Genomic DNA, 17,892 nt, shown 5'->3' with positions numbered 1-17,892 from the left:
CATGGCCTAAGTATATTGACCTTAACTGACCTTTGACTTGGTTTTGTGACCTGAAACTCACAGGGGATGTTCAGTGAAGCTTGATTACTCTTATATCCCAAGTTTTATGAACTAGATCCATAAACTTTCAGAGTTAGGATGGTAATTCAACAAATACCCCCAACACGGCCAAAGTTCATTGACCTTTAATGACCTTTGACCATGGTCATGTGACCTGAAACTCAGGCAGGATGTTCACTAATACTTGATTAACCTTATGTCCAAGTTTCATGGACTAGATCCATAAATTTTCAAAGTTATGATAGTAATTCAACAAATGCCCCCAACTTAACCAAAGTTCATTGACCCTAAATGACCTTTGACCTTGGTCACGTGACCTGAAACTCGAGCAGGATGTTCACTAATACTTGATTAACCTCATGCCCAAGTTTCATGAACTAGGTCCATATACTTTTTAAGTTATGATGTCATTTCAAAAACTTAACCTTAGGTTAAGATTTGATGTTGACGCCGCCGCCGCCGCCGCCGCCGTCGGAAAAGCGGCGCCTATAGTCTCGCTCTGCTATGCAGGCGAGACAAAAAAAGGTCTATAGAAACCATGACCCTGGGAAGCGGGGGTGCTGTGGGTGCTGCAGCTCCCCCCAAATTTTCCTTGGGGTGCTGCGTGTGTTATTTTTCATAGGCAGCACCCACTGGAAATCTGGTAGGTTTGACGAATGACAGAAATGTAATGAAAATGAAAGACGTTCAGTAGGAACCTCCCATTCAGAATTTTCCTACACAGTGCTTGAAATAGTGCTTGAATTCACCCTTTTCAGATCGGAATATTAAATATTTTCAGCTCGCGCTTCTAGCTCGCATTGTTAATTTTCATAATAAAAAATGCATTTAAAATGCCCTATTCTAGGTATAAATCTAAACACATGCACGCATATTTATTCAAATACACAACTTGTTTTTTTTTATTTAAAACGTGCTTGAAGTATAAAGTTTCAGATCAGAATGTCAAAAATTTGGTGCTCGCGCTTTGCGCTCACATTTTTTTATGTAAGAAGATACTCAATTACCCATCCTTTTCCTGATCTACAAAACATGAATAGAGTGTCCCATTTTTAGGTCTTAAATCTCAATTTTGTTTCCGCTCGCATCAATTGTATACTTATATACCTATCCTGTTCATTATTAGAAAAGTGCTTAGAATGTCCAGTTTTTAGGTCAGAAATCTCAATTTTGTTTCCGTTCGCACTCGCATCAATTGTACAATTATATACCTATCCTGTTCATGATTAGAAAAGTGCTTAGAATGTCCCGGTTTTAGGTCTGAAATCTCAATTTTGTTTCCGCTCGCCCTTCGCGCTCGCATCAATCATATATATAGTTATACCTACCCTCTTCATAACTAGAAAAGTGCTTTAATGTCCCGTTTTTAGGTTTGAAATCTCAATTTTGTTTCCGCTCGCGTCAATTGCATAGTTATATACCTACCCTGTTCATGATTACAAAAAGTGCTTAGAATGTCCAGATTTTAGGTCGGAATGACAAAATTTTCAGCTCGCGCTTCACGGTCGCATTGTTTGATTGTTGGAATATGTATCGTCTTCATGGGTAAAGGGCAAAGAGTCTTTAGAACAGGTTCCTTTTCGATCAGGCCAGAACATATATAAAAAATAGCTGCTCGCGCTGATCGCACTCGCAGTAATTAATTGTTACATATTATTATTATATTACATGTTCAGGATCACAAACATTGCTAAAAATGTTCAATTTTCAGGACAAAATACAATTTTTTGGCTCGCGCTTCGCGCTCGCACTTCGTCTATTTGATATCTATGCTCTTATCATGTTTATAAGAATAAAGCTAAATATTGACGGTCATATATATATACATGTATTTATATATGTGAGTGTGTGTGTGGGTGAGTGAGGGTGCGCGTGTGTGTGTGTGTGTGTATGTGTATGGGTGCCCTTGCATGTGTGAGTATATATAAAAGAACTATGGAAAACTCAATTGTGTGTCCCCCCGCCTTTAGGAGAGATTTCAGCCCGTGTCAGCACCCCCACTGAAAAAATCGTTCCCAGGGCCCTTCTAAAAACCAGTCAAATTTAATGGGAAATGTTAAGATAATATCGGGTCCGCATGAGACACAATATATATTATGAAATTATTTAAATTATACACACTGTAGCTGCAGACTAGTTTGAGAGTTCAAAATAAAAAACCCAAATGTCTCGACGGGACTTTACAGTTTCATGCCATTCCTTTAAGAGAGAAAAGAGGAAAAAGGGAGAGGGGGTATAGATAAAGAGAGAGAGAGAATGGGAGGGGGGGGGGGTTGAGCGAGAGGGGGAGGGGGGGGGGTGAAGGACAAAGAGAAGGGAAGATAAATCAGTCCTTACGCCACAATAACCTTAACAGCATAATAATGCCAGGAAAATTAACAATTATTTCTAAAAGTCCAACAATCATATTGGGAAAATTCAGAATGAGAATTAGTGAAGAAGTGTCATGTCGGTCCACTGTGGGCCACTTCTTGCATTATATATAGATCCAATCAGTGCCAATAAAGCAGGTAGATCTTACGGATCTTGATTACAATATAAAACGAAAAGCTACTGTCACCTGTCACATGAACAATATTATAAAAAGGTAGATCAAATTTCAAATCCTTCAACCTCAAACCGCTGTTCTTTTCTCGGTTTCATTTCATATTTTTGTTTTAAAATCATATTTTATTTCTTTCTCATTATGTATAAAACATATGAACATAATGAGTGACACGAAATAATTGACGTAATTGCATCAGAATTCATACAAAAAATTTAAATAATTATTCGAAAAGTAAACTAAGATTCAATATAAACATATTTATAATCACACAGAAAACAGTAAAAAAAACATCTTCTACAACTTCCATAATCTCTCTGAATATAATAATTTAACACAAACATACTTATAATCTTTAGATAAATCTCAAGTTAATATGATATTTTTTCCTTTACAAAACAATTAAATTAAGTAATTGAGAAAGTTGTAATTAAAAAACAAATAAACACACACAAAAGAAAACCACTCTACACCCCTCCACCACGCCTCACTCGTATTATTTCTTTAAAAAATTTTAACAGATATACTGACCGCATACATCCGGGTTTTCTTCAGAAAATCGAATATGCGTTTTGGCCAAAGTCCGCTTCCTCTGTCTATACCGACATGATCTATATCGCTGCATGTAGGCCTACGTAATCAAGGTCAAGTAAATGTTTAAGGAACTTGATAAATTTATTTTGTTCTCATCTTATTGAGAAATGACACAAAATGGTTATCAATTCACAAAAGATTAGAGCCACTAATCGCTTAATAGGTCTCTGTCCCTGAATCTGTAGTACTATGTCGTATTGTGTTCTCCATTGAGTTTCGTATTATAACCATACTTTTATCCTCTTTGCCGTTGTCAACTAGTGGTATGGGATGTTGGAATATGTAGGGGTGGCGAGGAGAGAAAGGGTTAAACATCAAACCGGCGAATTTGTTTTCACAAGCATGGTGGTTCTTTATGTGAATATATGTTTTACAATGAAAAAAAAGTTATTCGATTCTCTCGGCCCCATAACAGCATAAAAAAGTTCATGATTAATTAAATATTCCGGGCTTCGCAGAAAGGACAATCTTTCCCTGCCGCACCCTGTCATCCGTGTTGTTTTTCTGGCAATCAACACATTCAATTATCTGAGAAGTGATGAATGCTATTACTGCAAGGGATGAGTTAACATGGGGGATTAGAGTCTGACTAATCATAAATCTTACACAAAAAGATGTAGGGCGAGGGAAGTATAAATGGGGACGAAGACTTCTGAAGAAGATATTGCTTGCTTCGCTCTTAAAAAGTTAATTGAGTGGCTAACAAATTATCCAAATAAAGTAGATATGATATAAATTAAATGCGATTGAAGATGAAAAAGATATGTTTGAATATAATAGGCTTATCATGCAGATTTTTCTTTTATACACATTGATACATAGCCCAATAAAACTTCTAACTTGACATGCTAACCACCAGCCAATGTCAGCAGTAGTCGCGGCCAAAGTAAGTATGCTTGCTACCAGTATGAATAATTTTAAAAGAATGAAAACCATCCTGTAAAGTAATAATACGGAATCTCTAGCATCTTACCATATTTGGTTTACTGTCACATTATATCCCATCGTCTTGTAGAAGGAACGGGAAAGGAAATCCTGCATTTTGACAAAAGTGTAGGCGCGAATCCGAAGTACGAAGAAAGACCATGAAGACGCGGATACAACGCCGTTACGTCACAATGGTGGTGACGGAGGAGGGCGTACACCGTACATGGCCAAACGATTATCATCATTCGCACTATAAATGAAAAAAATGAAATGAACCTGTAGCATTATACCTTAAAAATATCAGCACTTAATTGCCAAGAGTTCTAAAGGGATTCACAGCAGAAATTTTAAAACGAGACAAATATCTCCAAAATGACATGTAAGTATCATAATTTCAAAGTGCGCTTATTTCAAATTTGTGTACATATTTTCATTTCTTATAGCCGATTATTATAGTTTTATAATCCAAACACTTTTATTTTCACATTTAGAGACAATGTACTTATTTGTCTTATTATCGTCTCATCTTTTCTATGTTTTTATCATTTTTCTATAGTTGTTGATTTTAATCACATGACAATGTTGTATATTCTAATCATATGGAGATCGGAATCGTGAACATGGTAACGGATTGAACATGTGAACAAATCTTTAGATGGGGGTTAAAATCTATGGCCTATATTCATGGTCTCAAAGTTTAAAATGGGATATTTCAGAACGCTATAAAAAGAGCGCCTTACCCTATTTGGTAAGGCTTTTAAACCAGCAATGATAAAACATAATCTTAATATTTCAATTTTTTACCACTTTTTAAATTTATGATTACTTATCTAGTATTTATGTCCTTACATCTTGCAGGGCTATACCATTTATACTTTTTTGCCATATTCTATTTTCTGCTTATGTTTGTCAAACTATTTTTCATATTGAAATTCGGTCTATAATGTTTTAACAATGTGTATACCATAATTCATTAATGAAATAGGCAACATGATTCAAAAGTAGATACCAATCTTTGTACCGGCTGCGATTCAACTAATTTCTAAATTATACTGATCAAGAAAAACTGACTGGTAAATGAACTTTACCCTTACGTAATAATTCTATTTCTAAACATGTCTATTTGAATTTTTAAAATGAATTTTATAATTGCCTTTCCATGAATACCAAATTAAAAATTTTACCTTTTACATATCAGTATTCTGTATTCTCATTTTGCAATATATTATATGATCTTTATCTTCTTGTTATTCTGCTTCAACTTTTTTTTTCTTTTTCATTGTCTTCTTCTTCTCCATCTTCTTTTTCTCCTCCTCCTTCTTCTTCCCTTCTCCTTCTTCTTTTTCTTCGTCTTCTTTTCTTCCTCTTTTTCTCCTTTTTTTTCTCTTCTTCTTCTTCTTCTTCTTCTTATTCTACTTCCTCTTCTTTGTTTTAATTATGGGTGTGTTTTACATTACTCTTTTATCGTAAATAATATGTATGGTTTAATACGCAATAGTATGTTATTTATTGCATTCAGTCTGTGATATATGTTTACTTTTTAATTATGTAAATAATTCCACTGTTTTGAGGCTGTACATTTTTAATATTGTATATCCATGTGCAATTCAGTCTTTGTAACTGCGATGCATGATTTAATAAATACCATACCATACATACCACCTGGCATTGCACTTCCATGCGGAAAGTTGTTTTCCTGCTGCGGTGATTTTCAGAAGCCCAGTACCAGTTTCAAACTAATAAACACAAATTGTAGATAAAATCATGAAGCTCACTAATGGCTTGTGTTATAAACAGGACACCAAACAGTTTATCAAGTTTCGCACTATGCCCATCTGATTATCTGTGTGTCGGATTAGAACAAAATAAATTAGATCCTTTCACAAATTCAATATTTGAGTGTGTTCCATTGATAATTTGCATACATTTTAAGGTCCTGTCATGTCACTCGATGCTTTCCAATATTCGATGTTAAGGTATTTTGCTTGTGTGTTTGCTTTTTTTTTTAAAGTAGAAAATAGTATGGAATTTCGAAAATTTGCGTTCGCTCGTGAAAGTCATTTTACATCTGAAACTTGATGAGAAATCATTAAAGATATCAGCCAACAGATGCCAAGATACAATTACATGATGCCTTTATTTAACACCTATTAAAAAAAACACTTTTCTATTATCAAGCCACCTGCTAAAAGATGCAGATTAGCGCATAGGTTATCGGCGGTGTTGAGCATAGCATCAAAGGAGTGAAGCTTGATCCCAGTCCTTATACCTCTCTGTGTAGGAACGGTCTGTTTGGAATAACTGTAAAATGATGTATCATTCCCTAATTTCATATTACATAATGGTTTTGAAATATAACACACATTGAAATGAAAATAAAATGAAACCGAAAATTTATTTCTGTTCGATGTATAGCCACAGAGGTTCAAATGTCTGAAGCAGAAAAGCAGCATCTTGGCATGGTGGAGGTGAGGTTGGATTCACAACAAGCGATGATGCACACGCCATCACGAGATCAAGCATTACATGGATACACACAAGGACATGGGGTACAGAGCGGAGCTCCGCCTTCTTACGCACAATCGACCAATCACATCCCGGTCCAGCCCCCACAATCACAGGTGACAGTTGTACACGTAAGTGGAATAATTGAATTATAAGTAGTAATCAACAACATTGCCGCTTAAAACGGCACCCATGCTAGGTTGGAATAGTATCATAAGAATACGAATAAGAATACAGTATCATAATACAGTATCAGAATATAGTATCATAAGAATAAAGCAAGCAAAAATTAATATGCAATAAAGGTAATGATGATACGTCTCGGATTTCTGTATGATATAATAACTTCATACGTGTGTATGTAAATCTCCCTTAAAACGATTAAATTTCATCAGTAGTGATTTTGAGCAGTATATCAGTATTCAATCATATTTTGCGTCCTTTGGGCATGAAATATGACTAATCATCATTCCATAAAACTAAACATTATTGATTAAAACAAACGGGGAAATGGTATTAGCTTGGTCGTTGCATATTCACTTATTTGCGTCCGATTTGTGTTAAAGGGATGGTAAAAATGCTGAAAATTTGATCAAAATCGGATAAGAAATAACAAAGTTATTGAATTTTTAAGTTTCGCATTATTCCGGTGAAACAGTTCTAGGCATGTCTTCACGAATATTCATTAGGTGGGCTGATGATGTCATATCCCAACCTTTCCTTTTGTATTTTATTATATGATTTTTTTTTCAAGAACTAAAACAATGGGATTGACAACTGATTAAGTGCATTAGTTATTTATTGCCGCAACTTATTTCATAATGGAGACACATCATTTACAAATGTATGAAAAAATGAAACAATTATGGTTTCATGTAATAACATAAGAAAAAGGAAAGTGGGGATGTGACATCATCAGCCCACCTAATGAATATTCATGACGATTTGCATTAAACTGTTTTCACAATTTTTTTTAAATTTAATAACTCGTTATTTGTTTTCCGATTTTGATGAAATTTTCAGCATTTAGCTTTCTGAATTTTACTCTATTTATTTAGATATAAATATTTTCAGCCCGCACCATCACTTTAAAATTCCAGAGCATTCTGTTTCAAGTTTTATCATAATCTAAATCCCGTAATCATTATAATAATGAGCCTTGGTTGCCCCTTCAACCCATCAAAACATGCAATAAGTATAGGGGTATAACTGTGCCAGAAGGTTTCTTCTGTATATGACGAACTGTCACGGCCAATTTCTTTGACCAATACAATGAAAGTGCGGCTCTACTCTGTCCATATATAAAGGACTTCAAAGGCACAACCGCATTTCCGCAAGTTTTACATCTAATTTGATTGAATTTTTAATACTTTAAATTGTTTTATTCATTAGACTGCACCTCGATCAACCAAGGCGTTTTCGGGAGCTCCCAGGCAGCACATTCCTGACTATTCCCGCCTCGCTCTGATGGTCACATTGTGTTGTTGTCTCCCGTTCGGTCTAACTGCCTATTTCATGAATTCAAGAGTGAGTTGTGGGTTCGATACACGCAAGAAAGTAACACAACAAATGATATCAACATTAAACAGATTCGCCACTCAAGTTTAGTATGCAGACACAGGCTCATATTGTTTTTGACACTTCAACCAATAACAGGTCTAGAGTGAAGACTAGACTCCCAAGACTATGGCCCGTATTCAGAAGTCAGGTTTAACTTAGACCATGGTCTAACTCTGTGCTAAAATTATGGGGAGCCAAAAGTTCAAAAATTCTCTTAATATTGTATATTTTTTATGTTTACTATTTTGTTTCCTTTTTGCTTTTATAATGAAGAAAAATACTTAAGTTATCATTTCTAGACAATTATGAAAAATTTGGGTGTCATATGAGTTAATAAAGTTATTGAATGTGTATTGTAAGGGATTTGTGCTCCAATTGGCTCTCCATAGTTAAACCACAACTTTAAACCAGAGTTTAATTTAAACCCGAGTTCAGAATACGGGCCTATGTCTTTGTCTAAGAGCCAGTCTCAATACATAGTGAATCTAGTCTCACTTATTAAGACTCTGCGTTATACACTATGAGAATCGCGAGAAACAAGGGTCTGTGCCTGCAGACTAACTCAAGTAGGGGATTTGATTTGAGAGTTATGCCTCAACAATCAAATTAAAAAGAGGTAAACTATTTTGGTCATGATCTTTTACGATAGTAACATAATAAAAGTTTTTTATTATTAATTTTAATTAATATTTATTCATCTAACTTTATTCATTCATTAATCTATTAATTTATTAATTTATTTATTTATTTACTTTTTGAAATATCTATTTACTTATTTATTGAATTATAAATTTTAATTTAGGGGTGGGGGTGGTGTTGACGGAAATATTTATATGATATCATTTTCTGCTTTTTTTTCGAATTTCATATTTATAATCTGGCATTTAGTCAGACTTCATTGCTTTTGTCATATCAGATGATAAAATAATTATTTCTTTGAAAATGATGTTTCGTTGGATAATTTATCCCGAAACTCATGCTAAAATGGTTAGAGGATTATGAAATAATTCGGTGGCCAATAGACATTCGCTTAAATTGAACATGTTGAAAAGTAAGGGTATTAAAATATTTTTCTCTCCTTGTCTACCTTCACAGGCACAGGACAAGCAATTGTATGGAGATGACGATGGTGCTCGTTCTTCGTCTCGCTGCGCCCTAGGCTTCGCCATAGCTGGGATAGTGTGTGGATGCATCGTTTCCGCGTTGGCGGGAATATATTATTTTGTACTCATTGGGGTATACTGAATAAATCAATGCGTTGAGATCCGCAAACCGCCATGATCAACCATGGAGTCTATATGACAAGGATAATCGTGATATACTCGTGACTGACGGAAGGATTTGACCTGTGCACCTGGAAATGCTATAATGAGCATTGAACTGACGATGTCGAAATGGTTATCAACATGATCAAATCGAGCTAGATTATAGTACTGTTATGTAGTATGTATTTAACTTCCTGTTATCAGACTTTATTGCTTTGTCATATCAGATGATGAAATAATTCTGTCTTTGAAAATGATGTTTCGTTGGATAATTTATCCCGAAACTCATTATGGAAATGCTATAATGAGCATTGAACTGACGATGTCGAAATGGTTATCAACATGATCAAATCGAGCTAGATTATAGTACTGTTATGTAGTATGTATTTAACTTCCTGTTATCCTTTCAGTCATTCACCTTCACTTGTTTACAAACTCCCCCAATGTCATCTAAGCATTCTCAAACCACCAATACCATTTAACTCCTAAACCTTGACCATAAAAAGACCAACCCTCAGTGACGTAAGCTAACTTCAAGGAAGAAGTATGACTCACACTTCCAGCCCCAATCACCTGCACAGAGCAACACCACACCCCTTATACCAGAGAAAGTTTGATAGACAGTTACCTGTAGACCAATCAGATCAAGTTTAGAGATCACTCCCACCTTAAATTGTTACACCCCCAAAACTAATGATATAAATAAGACTTCTTGATTATTAGAGAATATAGAATACAAAAGAAATACTAGACCCACACTCACCCAGATAGAGACTGACTGACTTCAAGACTTAGACGTCCATCGAATATTAATTTAACTTCACAATCTCAATCTGATACTTCTAAATTATTGTATATTCATCGTCTCCTATGATATCTGAATCTTCATGTACTTCGAACTGTAGCTGAATATTGATGATTAAATACCTAGTGATTTCAACTGTATAACTTTCTCCAAAGTTTCCTTATTACGCTTCCCTTCTTATAATTACCGATCCCAACACGACAGTACCTCGCTCCCATGCACGACCAGTTACGAACACCACGATTGGCCTTTCGTACACTGCAAAAAACTCCGGTGTTGATTTAACACCAGCCTGGAATCTATATATGTCCACACCAGAGAAGTGTTAAACAACACCAGTTTGGTTTTGGTCTAACATCAGATAGGTGTTTATACAACACCAATTAGTATTAAAACAGGATCGGTTTGATTCCAAACTGGTGTTGTTTCAATACTTCTCTGGTGTGGGCATATATAGATTCCGGTCTGGTGTTAAATCAACACCGGATTTTTTGCAGTGTAACTTATCGCGAAAATTTTTGAACCATTCAAAATTTGTCTACGATCAATACGATTGCCTCGACTGATTTGATACGATCATCACGATTACTCCACGATTAAGACCGCCGTTTCAATCGTAGCACGAATCGTCAGGGTGGGAACTGGGTATTACATGAAGTCAAGGAGATTTATAACGAATAATGGTTTAAATTTCACTTGGAAGACCCTCGATACTCCACTAATGAATTTAATTCTTTATGTTCCTTATACCCATGGGCGGAAATCTGTCCCGAAAGGTAGGGGGGACCACAGGGGCGGATCCAGCCTTCACCAATAAGGGGGGGGGGGGGGTTCAGCCATATGTTAATCCCCGATCGACCGCTCGAAGAGGATTTTTGTTTGTTTCATCGAAGGGGTAGTCTTCATGGTCACTTCTTAGCTTTATTCTTATAAATCAACATAAATATATAATATCATAATCCTTATTTATATAATGCGAAGCGCGAGCTGATTTTTTTTGAAATTTTTACCTAAAGAATTTAAATTCTAAGCACTTTGTGTAATTTAAACATAATAGGTATATAAATAGGTATATAACTAAACAATAATTGATGCGGAGCGCTAGCGGAAAATTTTGAGATTTAGACCTAAGAACGAGACACTCTATTCATGTTCTGTCATGGAAAGGATGATTAATTGGAGGTCTTCCTTACATTAATAATGCGAGTGCAAAGTGCAGCCAGAAAATGTTTACATACGTTTAATTTGAACTGATCGAAAAGGTACTTGTTAAGCAGGGGCGGATCCAGCCTTCGCCAATAGGGGGGGGGGGTCGGATTTTTTTCAGCCATATTCTCCCCGATCGGCCGCTCGAAGATGATTTTTGGTTTCTTTGAAGGGGTAGTCCTAATAGTCACTTCTTAGTTTAATTCTTATGAATAAATCTAAATATATAATATCATAATCCTTATTTATATAATGCGAGCGCGAAGCGCGAGCAAATTTTTTTTTGGGGGAATTTTATGTATTTTTTCCTAAAATTTTGAACATTCTGGGCAATGTTTGCTATCCTGAAAAAGATGTGTATGTAAATGAATAATTACTACGAACGTGAAGCGCGAGCAGAAATGAACTGATGGAAAAGGTACCTGTTAAAAGACTGCTTGCAGTTAGCCATGAAGACGTTACATATTTTAAAAATCAAATAATGTGAGCGCGAAGCGCGAGCTGAAATTTTTTGACATTTTTACCTAAGGAAAGAAAATTCTAAGCACTTTTTGTAATTTAAACAGATAGGTATATAACTAAACAATTGATGCGAGCGCGAAGCGCGAGCGGAAAAAAATCGAGATTTAGACCTAAAAACGGCACGCTCTATTCATGTTTTGTAAATCATCAAAAGGATGAGTAATGGGGTCTTCCTACATTAATAATGCGAGCACAAAGCGCGAGCAGAAATTTTTTGGTATTGTGATCTGAAACTGGATAATGATTTAAATAGAGAACAAGTTGAGTATCTGAATAAACATGCGCGCGCATGTTTCATATTCAGACCTAAAATCTAGGCATTCTACACATCTTTTATCATGAAAAATCAGAGCGACTGCGAAGCTTAAACTATATGATATTCCAATTTGAAAAAAGAATCAATTTCAGCTATTTATTTCAAGCACTCTGTAGGAAAATTGTGAGGTGGATATGGATCACACTTAATAAAGAGCTGATATTTTTCATTATTATTTGAGTTTTGACATGGGACCGGGACATCCTTAGGACATGTCATATGAAAATGATGACTTTCTTTATATCACTCTTGCTAAGCGCGAGATGAAAAAAAAGGGACAATTTAATCATTAAATTATTATCTTTATTTATCAATGCCTAATGAGGGCGAGAAATCTGATGATATTATGGCCTGAAAACTGGACATTTCAAGCACTTTTGTAATTATGAATAGAATGCATCAGTTAAAATATTTTTTACCATTAATGCGAGCGCAAAACAATAGGTACTTAATAAATCGAAATTTGCGAGCGCTCAGCGCGAGCAGAAAATTTCAATATTCAGACCATAAAGCTGTCATTTTAACAGAGCACCTTTTAAAAATCAGCAAAAAAAGTTCTTGGACACTTATAAAAGTTAAAATATTCCATATAGATATTTGATTAAAGGCAAATTATTGTATGTCAACATAACCAGACAATATTCCTCTTCCAGTATGACATGACATGTTCATGTGAACAGTCATGCATGGGTGGTTAAATGCTTCAAACAATAGCAATGTCAGTAAAAGAAAATTGCAAGAAATGGATCAGTCAGTGCATGGCTAGTTACAGGCATTTAACAAGAGCAATGTCAGTAAAAGAAAATTACTAGCAAACGATCAGTCATTCTTTCAGTTGTGAAAGTTTGTGTGGCATAAATATCCATTAAACGATAAAAGCAAACTTAAAGTCAAATACCACTCTAATAGTGAAGAAAAAGTTATCCACCTTGGATGCATCACTATTCCACTGGAATTTTAAGTCAAAGTTAGTCGATGAACAAAATGTCAAATTTCAGTATCTTGCCATAAGCAAAAGAAAATTATCCTTATCCTCCTATCTACTGCAGGGGTGGTGGCCCTAAGTCGACCACTCCTAGGACAATCTCTAACTTCATTAGTAGCCAAAGACCGCTGGTTCAAATTTAAAATTGTTGGTGAAACTTAGAAATATCGAGCCACTTGTCTAAATGACTGCCCAGACCGCAACATTCCTATTGGTCTTGCATGCTCTTGGTTGGAAAGCTTCATCTTGAAAGTGAGTGTCCAAATTATCCATCTCATTATGCATCTCATGATGCATCCCTAAGCATTCAATTCAAATGATAAACGCATGTTGAAATTGCTGAATGTATGCCTACAGGATGGCCAAGATCATTAGCATTTGAATGGTCCATTTCTTGCAATTTTCTTTTAATGACATTGCTATTGTTTAAAGCATTTAACCACTCATGCATGACTGTTCACATGAAAATGTCATGTCATACTGGAAGAGGAATATTGTCTGGTCATGTTGACATACAATAATTTGCCTTTAATCAAATATCTATATGGAATATTTTAACTTTTTAAGTGTCCAAGAACTTTTTTTGCTGAGTGTATATTGACTTCCAAACTTGATATTTAAGATCCATATTAAACAATCACCTAACAGGCAATGCGAGCGCGAAGCGCGACCGAAAATTTTATATAGTGACATGAAAGATTCTTTTTTTTTTCCATGTCTTCCCCTCATCTTATTTTATTCACTCTGGAAAATTTGACAAGCAAAAAAAAAAAAGTTTGCACCCAAAATGTAAAGTAATTTAGTCCAAAATACATGTATTATTTCGAATGTGAATGATGCATTTTTTCCATCATAAAAGACCAAAAATAGTAGGGGGGACATTTGATATTGTGTCCCCCCCTACTATTTTTGGTATGGGGGACACGTCCCCCCTGGGATTTCCGCCTATGCTTATACCACGGACCCTCCCTGCTTAAAATTTGCTTTCCGAATGGTTAATTGCTAATGTGTCCAGTATGCCGATCGAAAACAAGGTCGGTCGTGTTTATGTGACATTTTGCTATATACTGTATATTGTATTTGTATCTGCATTCGTTAGTGTGTATTGTATATCGTATTTAAAAATAGAAGATTCTGTAATTATTGGAAAAGAAATAAAACAAAATTTAAAAATATAATCTCTCGTTTTACATACTGTGTGTAATATGTCAACATGTCTATTTTATAGTCATGATATTAATTTCATTAAAAAATAGACCCTATTTTGAAAATATGAACTTTTGATGAGAAATAGAGTGGGTGCCATGTAGGGGGAGGTGAGAGGTGATAGAGAGCGGGAGGGAGAGAGAAAGAGAGAGGGGGAGGGAGACTGTGAGCAGAGGGAAAGACAGAGTGGGGGGGGGGGAGAAAGTGAGGGTGTTAGGGTGTGTCTGTGTGTGTTGTCTGCAGGTACAGACTCTGATTGAAACTTTGATCAACAAGTGTGTCTACACGCAAAGACTAGCGCAAAAAAAAACTTGATGATGTTTCACTTCAGGCCTTCAGTACACAAGGCATGAGTAGGCTAAACATTCAGACCCGTAACTCGAGTGAAGGGTTTGCCCAGCAGACTAGCGTGTGTGTGTGTGTGTGTGTGTGGGGGGGGGGGGTAATAGAATAGGGGAGCACGAATGCTGTTTTAGCTTTCAGGTATTTAAGTTTTCAAGTTTTAGTTATCGACTGGAAACCATATTTTCTGGATTATTCCCAGTTTCCAATTTTGAAAAGAAGCACAATCTAAAGGACAGTATTTGTATTGTTGAAGTCAGCGTGAAATTTTGAAAGAATCACTCGATCCAAAACTAGATTGTAAACAAGAAAGTGGAAGGAAATTAAAAAATAAACTAGAATGAAAAGTTATTTAAAAACAAAACACTTCACTAATTTAGATAAGACATGTACATTGAATAACCAAGGAATATATCACTAATCAGTAAAGTACTTCTTATGAATTGCATCATGTTATTGTTTGTATCAATTTGAAATGAAAATTTTGATATGGAATCTTTATCACTTTTCGAACGCGTGTTTGGGTTTCTATTAGGAAAAATGAAGAAAGGATTTTTTCGTGGATTGTTGCCCGTCGAGTTCCCCTGACGAGTGCCATCTGTACGATAATGCCCCTCCCCATCAGTGACGTACAGATGAGTGGCTTGGGGCGCCCCCCCCCCGAAAAAAGGAGAAAAGGAAAGAAGAGGAAAAAGAGAAGGTTGAAATATTATATCATTTTCTGAATATTATGTCAAAATTTATCACAAAATTAGCTGTTTGTAATAGATTATTATAATTATATTATTTATTTTTTATTATAATTTTTCCCCGATATGCCTTATCTGTCCTCCTTTAAGATTATTGGCTCATTACGTCACGGCTCCCATAATTCAGTGGTTTCATGACATTTGTTCTGGCGACAATTGCTCTGCTGCAAATTCCACACACTAATGGAATGACCAACTTCATCCCTTCGTCCCACCCCATCTCAAACCTAACACCAAACCTAACGTAATACCATATTGCAACCCTAACCCTATATCTTAGACGAAATAAAGTCAGGAGCAATTGTCGCCGGAGCAAATGTCGTGTCGCTACTTCGGTTTTTCTTTTACTCTCACTTCTCCCCCCTCTCTTCATCTCCTCTCACTCTCTCTCCCTCCCTCCCCTATCATGCCTATCCAATTGTCTCTCACTCTCCTGATATCACGTACATCGCCATCAAATTATCATCTCAGTATCCTATAGCGCTTCGAACAAAATAATCAATATAATTTATATTGATAATATGAAAAATCTGCTACTCTATCATTATCTTCACATTATTACTGAACGCAATTCCCTATAAAAACTCCCATTCTAGACTATATAAAGTATGGTGTTACGAACAATATCTGTCAGTGTTCTAATAGGACCACAGCCTAACGCGTTTTAAAGGACAAGTCCATCCCAACAAAAAGTTGATTTGAATAAAAAGATAAAAATCCAACAAGCATAACACTGAAAATGTCATCAAAATCGGATGTAAAATAAGAAAATTATGACATTTTAAAATTTCGCTTAATTTCACAAAACAGTTATATGCACATCCTGGCTGGTATGCAAACGAGGAGACTATGACGTCATCAACTCACTATTTATTTTGTATTTTTTTATATGAAATATAATTCTAATTTTCTCCTCATTGTCAAGTGATACAACGATTAATTCCTCCCTGAACATGTGGAATTAGCATTGTTTAATACTATATGGTTCAGTCAAGTTGGTCCTCATTGTGAAATCTATAAAAAATGACATATTGTATAATTCAAACAATAAAAAACAAAAGAAATAGTGAGTGATGAACATCATCGACTGACTCACATAGTCGTGCATAGTCACTGTTTTGTGAAAAATAAGCGAAACTTTAAAATGTCATAACTTTCTTATTTTACATCCGATTTTTATGAAATTTTCAGCACTATGCTAGTTTGATTTTTCTCTATTTATTCACGTCAACATTTTCCTGGGGTGGACTTGTCCTTTAAGTATACACCATGGACATGATGGATTATGTGAATAGCCCAATGTATGTTGATCTACAAACAGTACTGACCGACACCATCAATAGTTTAACACCGGCGTTGGCGATGTAAACTTATCAATAGACACTTTTCGCTCAATTGACTGAAACAGACTTCTACGACGCTTGTTGTTTTGGAAGAGACTTTTAGCCCCGTCGCAAAAATTGAAACTGCCCCTCAACGCAATTTGTATGATAGTTATGACTATTTTGAAATTGAGATCCCTGAAACTATGTAAGTGTAAAATTGGCAACTGGGTAAGTAAATTATGACAAGTGGGAAGGACAACGTTCCCATAGAACATGTACTTAATATATAAAGGATTTGTGGTTTTCTCTTAAGTACCTATTTCCCGGGGCAGTAATCCAACCAATGTAGCATAATGCTTTATATCTTCATTGAAGAAAAAAAATGAAATCGTAAATTGGAGAGTAGTCCTTACGTCACTTTATGACATCACCTTTTACGGCAAATTTGAAGTCTCCATGGGTATAGCGATTACCATTATTTTTATTTACAACTTAAAAAAAATCATAACATTCCCCTAGTTTGTCTGATTTTGTCAAAGCTTTCTTTCACCCATGTACTTGTCTGATTTTTCGTCTTCCGATAAAAACAACGTTATTGACCTATAGACAGATCTGATCGAGGACTCTATTGAGCTGTTATTTCTTCCACCTTCAAAATCCGCTTCATTGGACGGATAAGACGATAGTTTGAAGATCGGATGTAATAATGAAAGTCCGGGTGGTTCGGTGCATTCCAAAGATGGGATACTATATGAAATGTCTTTTAAAACCACTTGAGGTCCGAAGTGCATGGAACCATGATTTACATGTATGTACCATGTGTACGGGGGAGAAATCGATGGGAAGAAAAAAAAATCTTATCAGATGTTTTGGGGCAGGGGAGGTGGGGTGTTGGCAAGAGGAATAAAAATCACATGTATAGCCCCCATCAACCCCCCCCCCCAAAAAAAAAAGAGCGACTCGCGAGCTTTAGTGGCTGG

At 35.6% G+C, this 17,892-nt stretch overlaps 1 protein-coding gene across 2 annotated transcripts; it reads left to right on the top strand.

Annotated features, from left to right (window-relative positions):
• The first annotated feature begins 4,378 nt into the window (after positions 1 to 4,378).
• Positions 4,379 to 10,400, top strand: LOC129276296 (uncharacterized). Of its 2 annotated transcripts, none has more exons than XM_064109724.1 (4): positions 4,379 to 4,505; positions 6,542 to 6,747; positions 8,024 to 8,158; positions 9,287 to 10,400. In XM_064109724.1, exons 1-4 carry the CDS (start codon positions 4,499 to 4,501, stop codon positions 9,434 to 9,436), a joined length of 498 nt encoding a protein of 165 aa, XP_063965794.1. In that variant the 5' UTR covers positions 4,379 to 4,498; the 3' UTR covers positions 9,437 to 10,400. The 2 variants fall into 2 exon arrangements, with proteins under 2 accessions (XP_063965794.1, XP_054768664.2); XM_054912689.2 differs by having other exon boundaries at positions 4,407 to 4,505; positions 6,542 to 6,762.
• Positions 10,401 to 17,892: the final 7,492 nt, after the last annotated feature.

Source organism: Lytechinus pictus, chromosome 14 (genome assembly GCF_037042905.1).
Source record: "Lytechinus pictus isolate F3 Inbred chromosome 14, Lp3.0, whole genome shotgun sequence".
Lineage (NCBI taxonomy): Eukaryota > Metazoa > Echinodermata > Echinoidea > Temnopleuroida > Toxopneustidae > Lytechinus > Lytechinus pictus.
The sequence above is the reverse complement of the archived record's forward strand: the minus strand, read 5'-3'. Positions and strand labels throughout refer to the sequence as shown.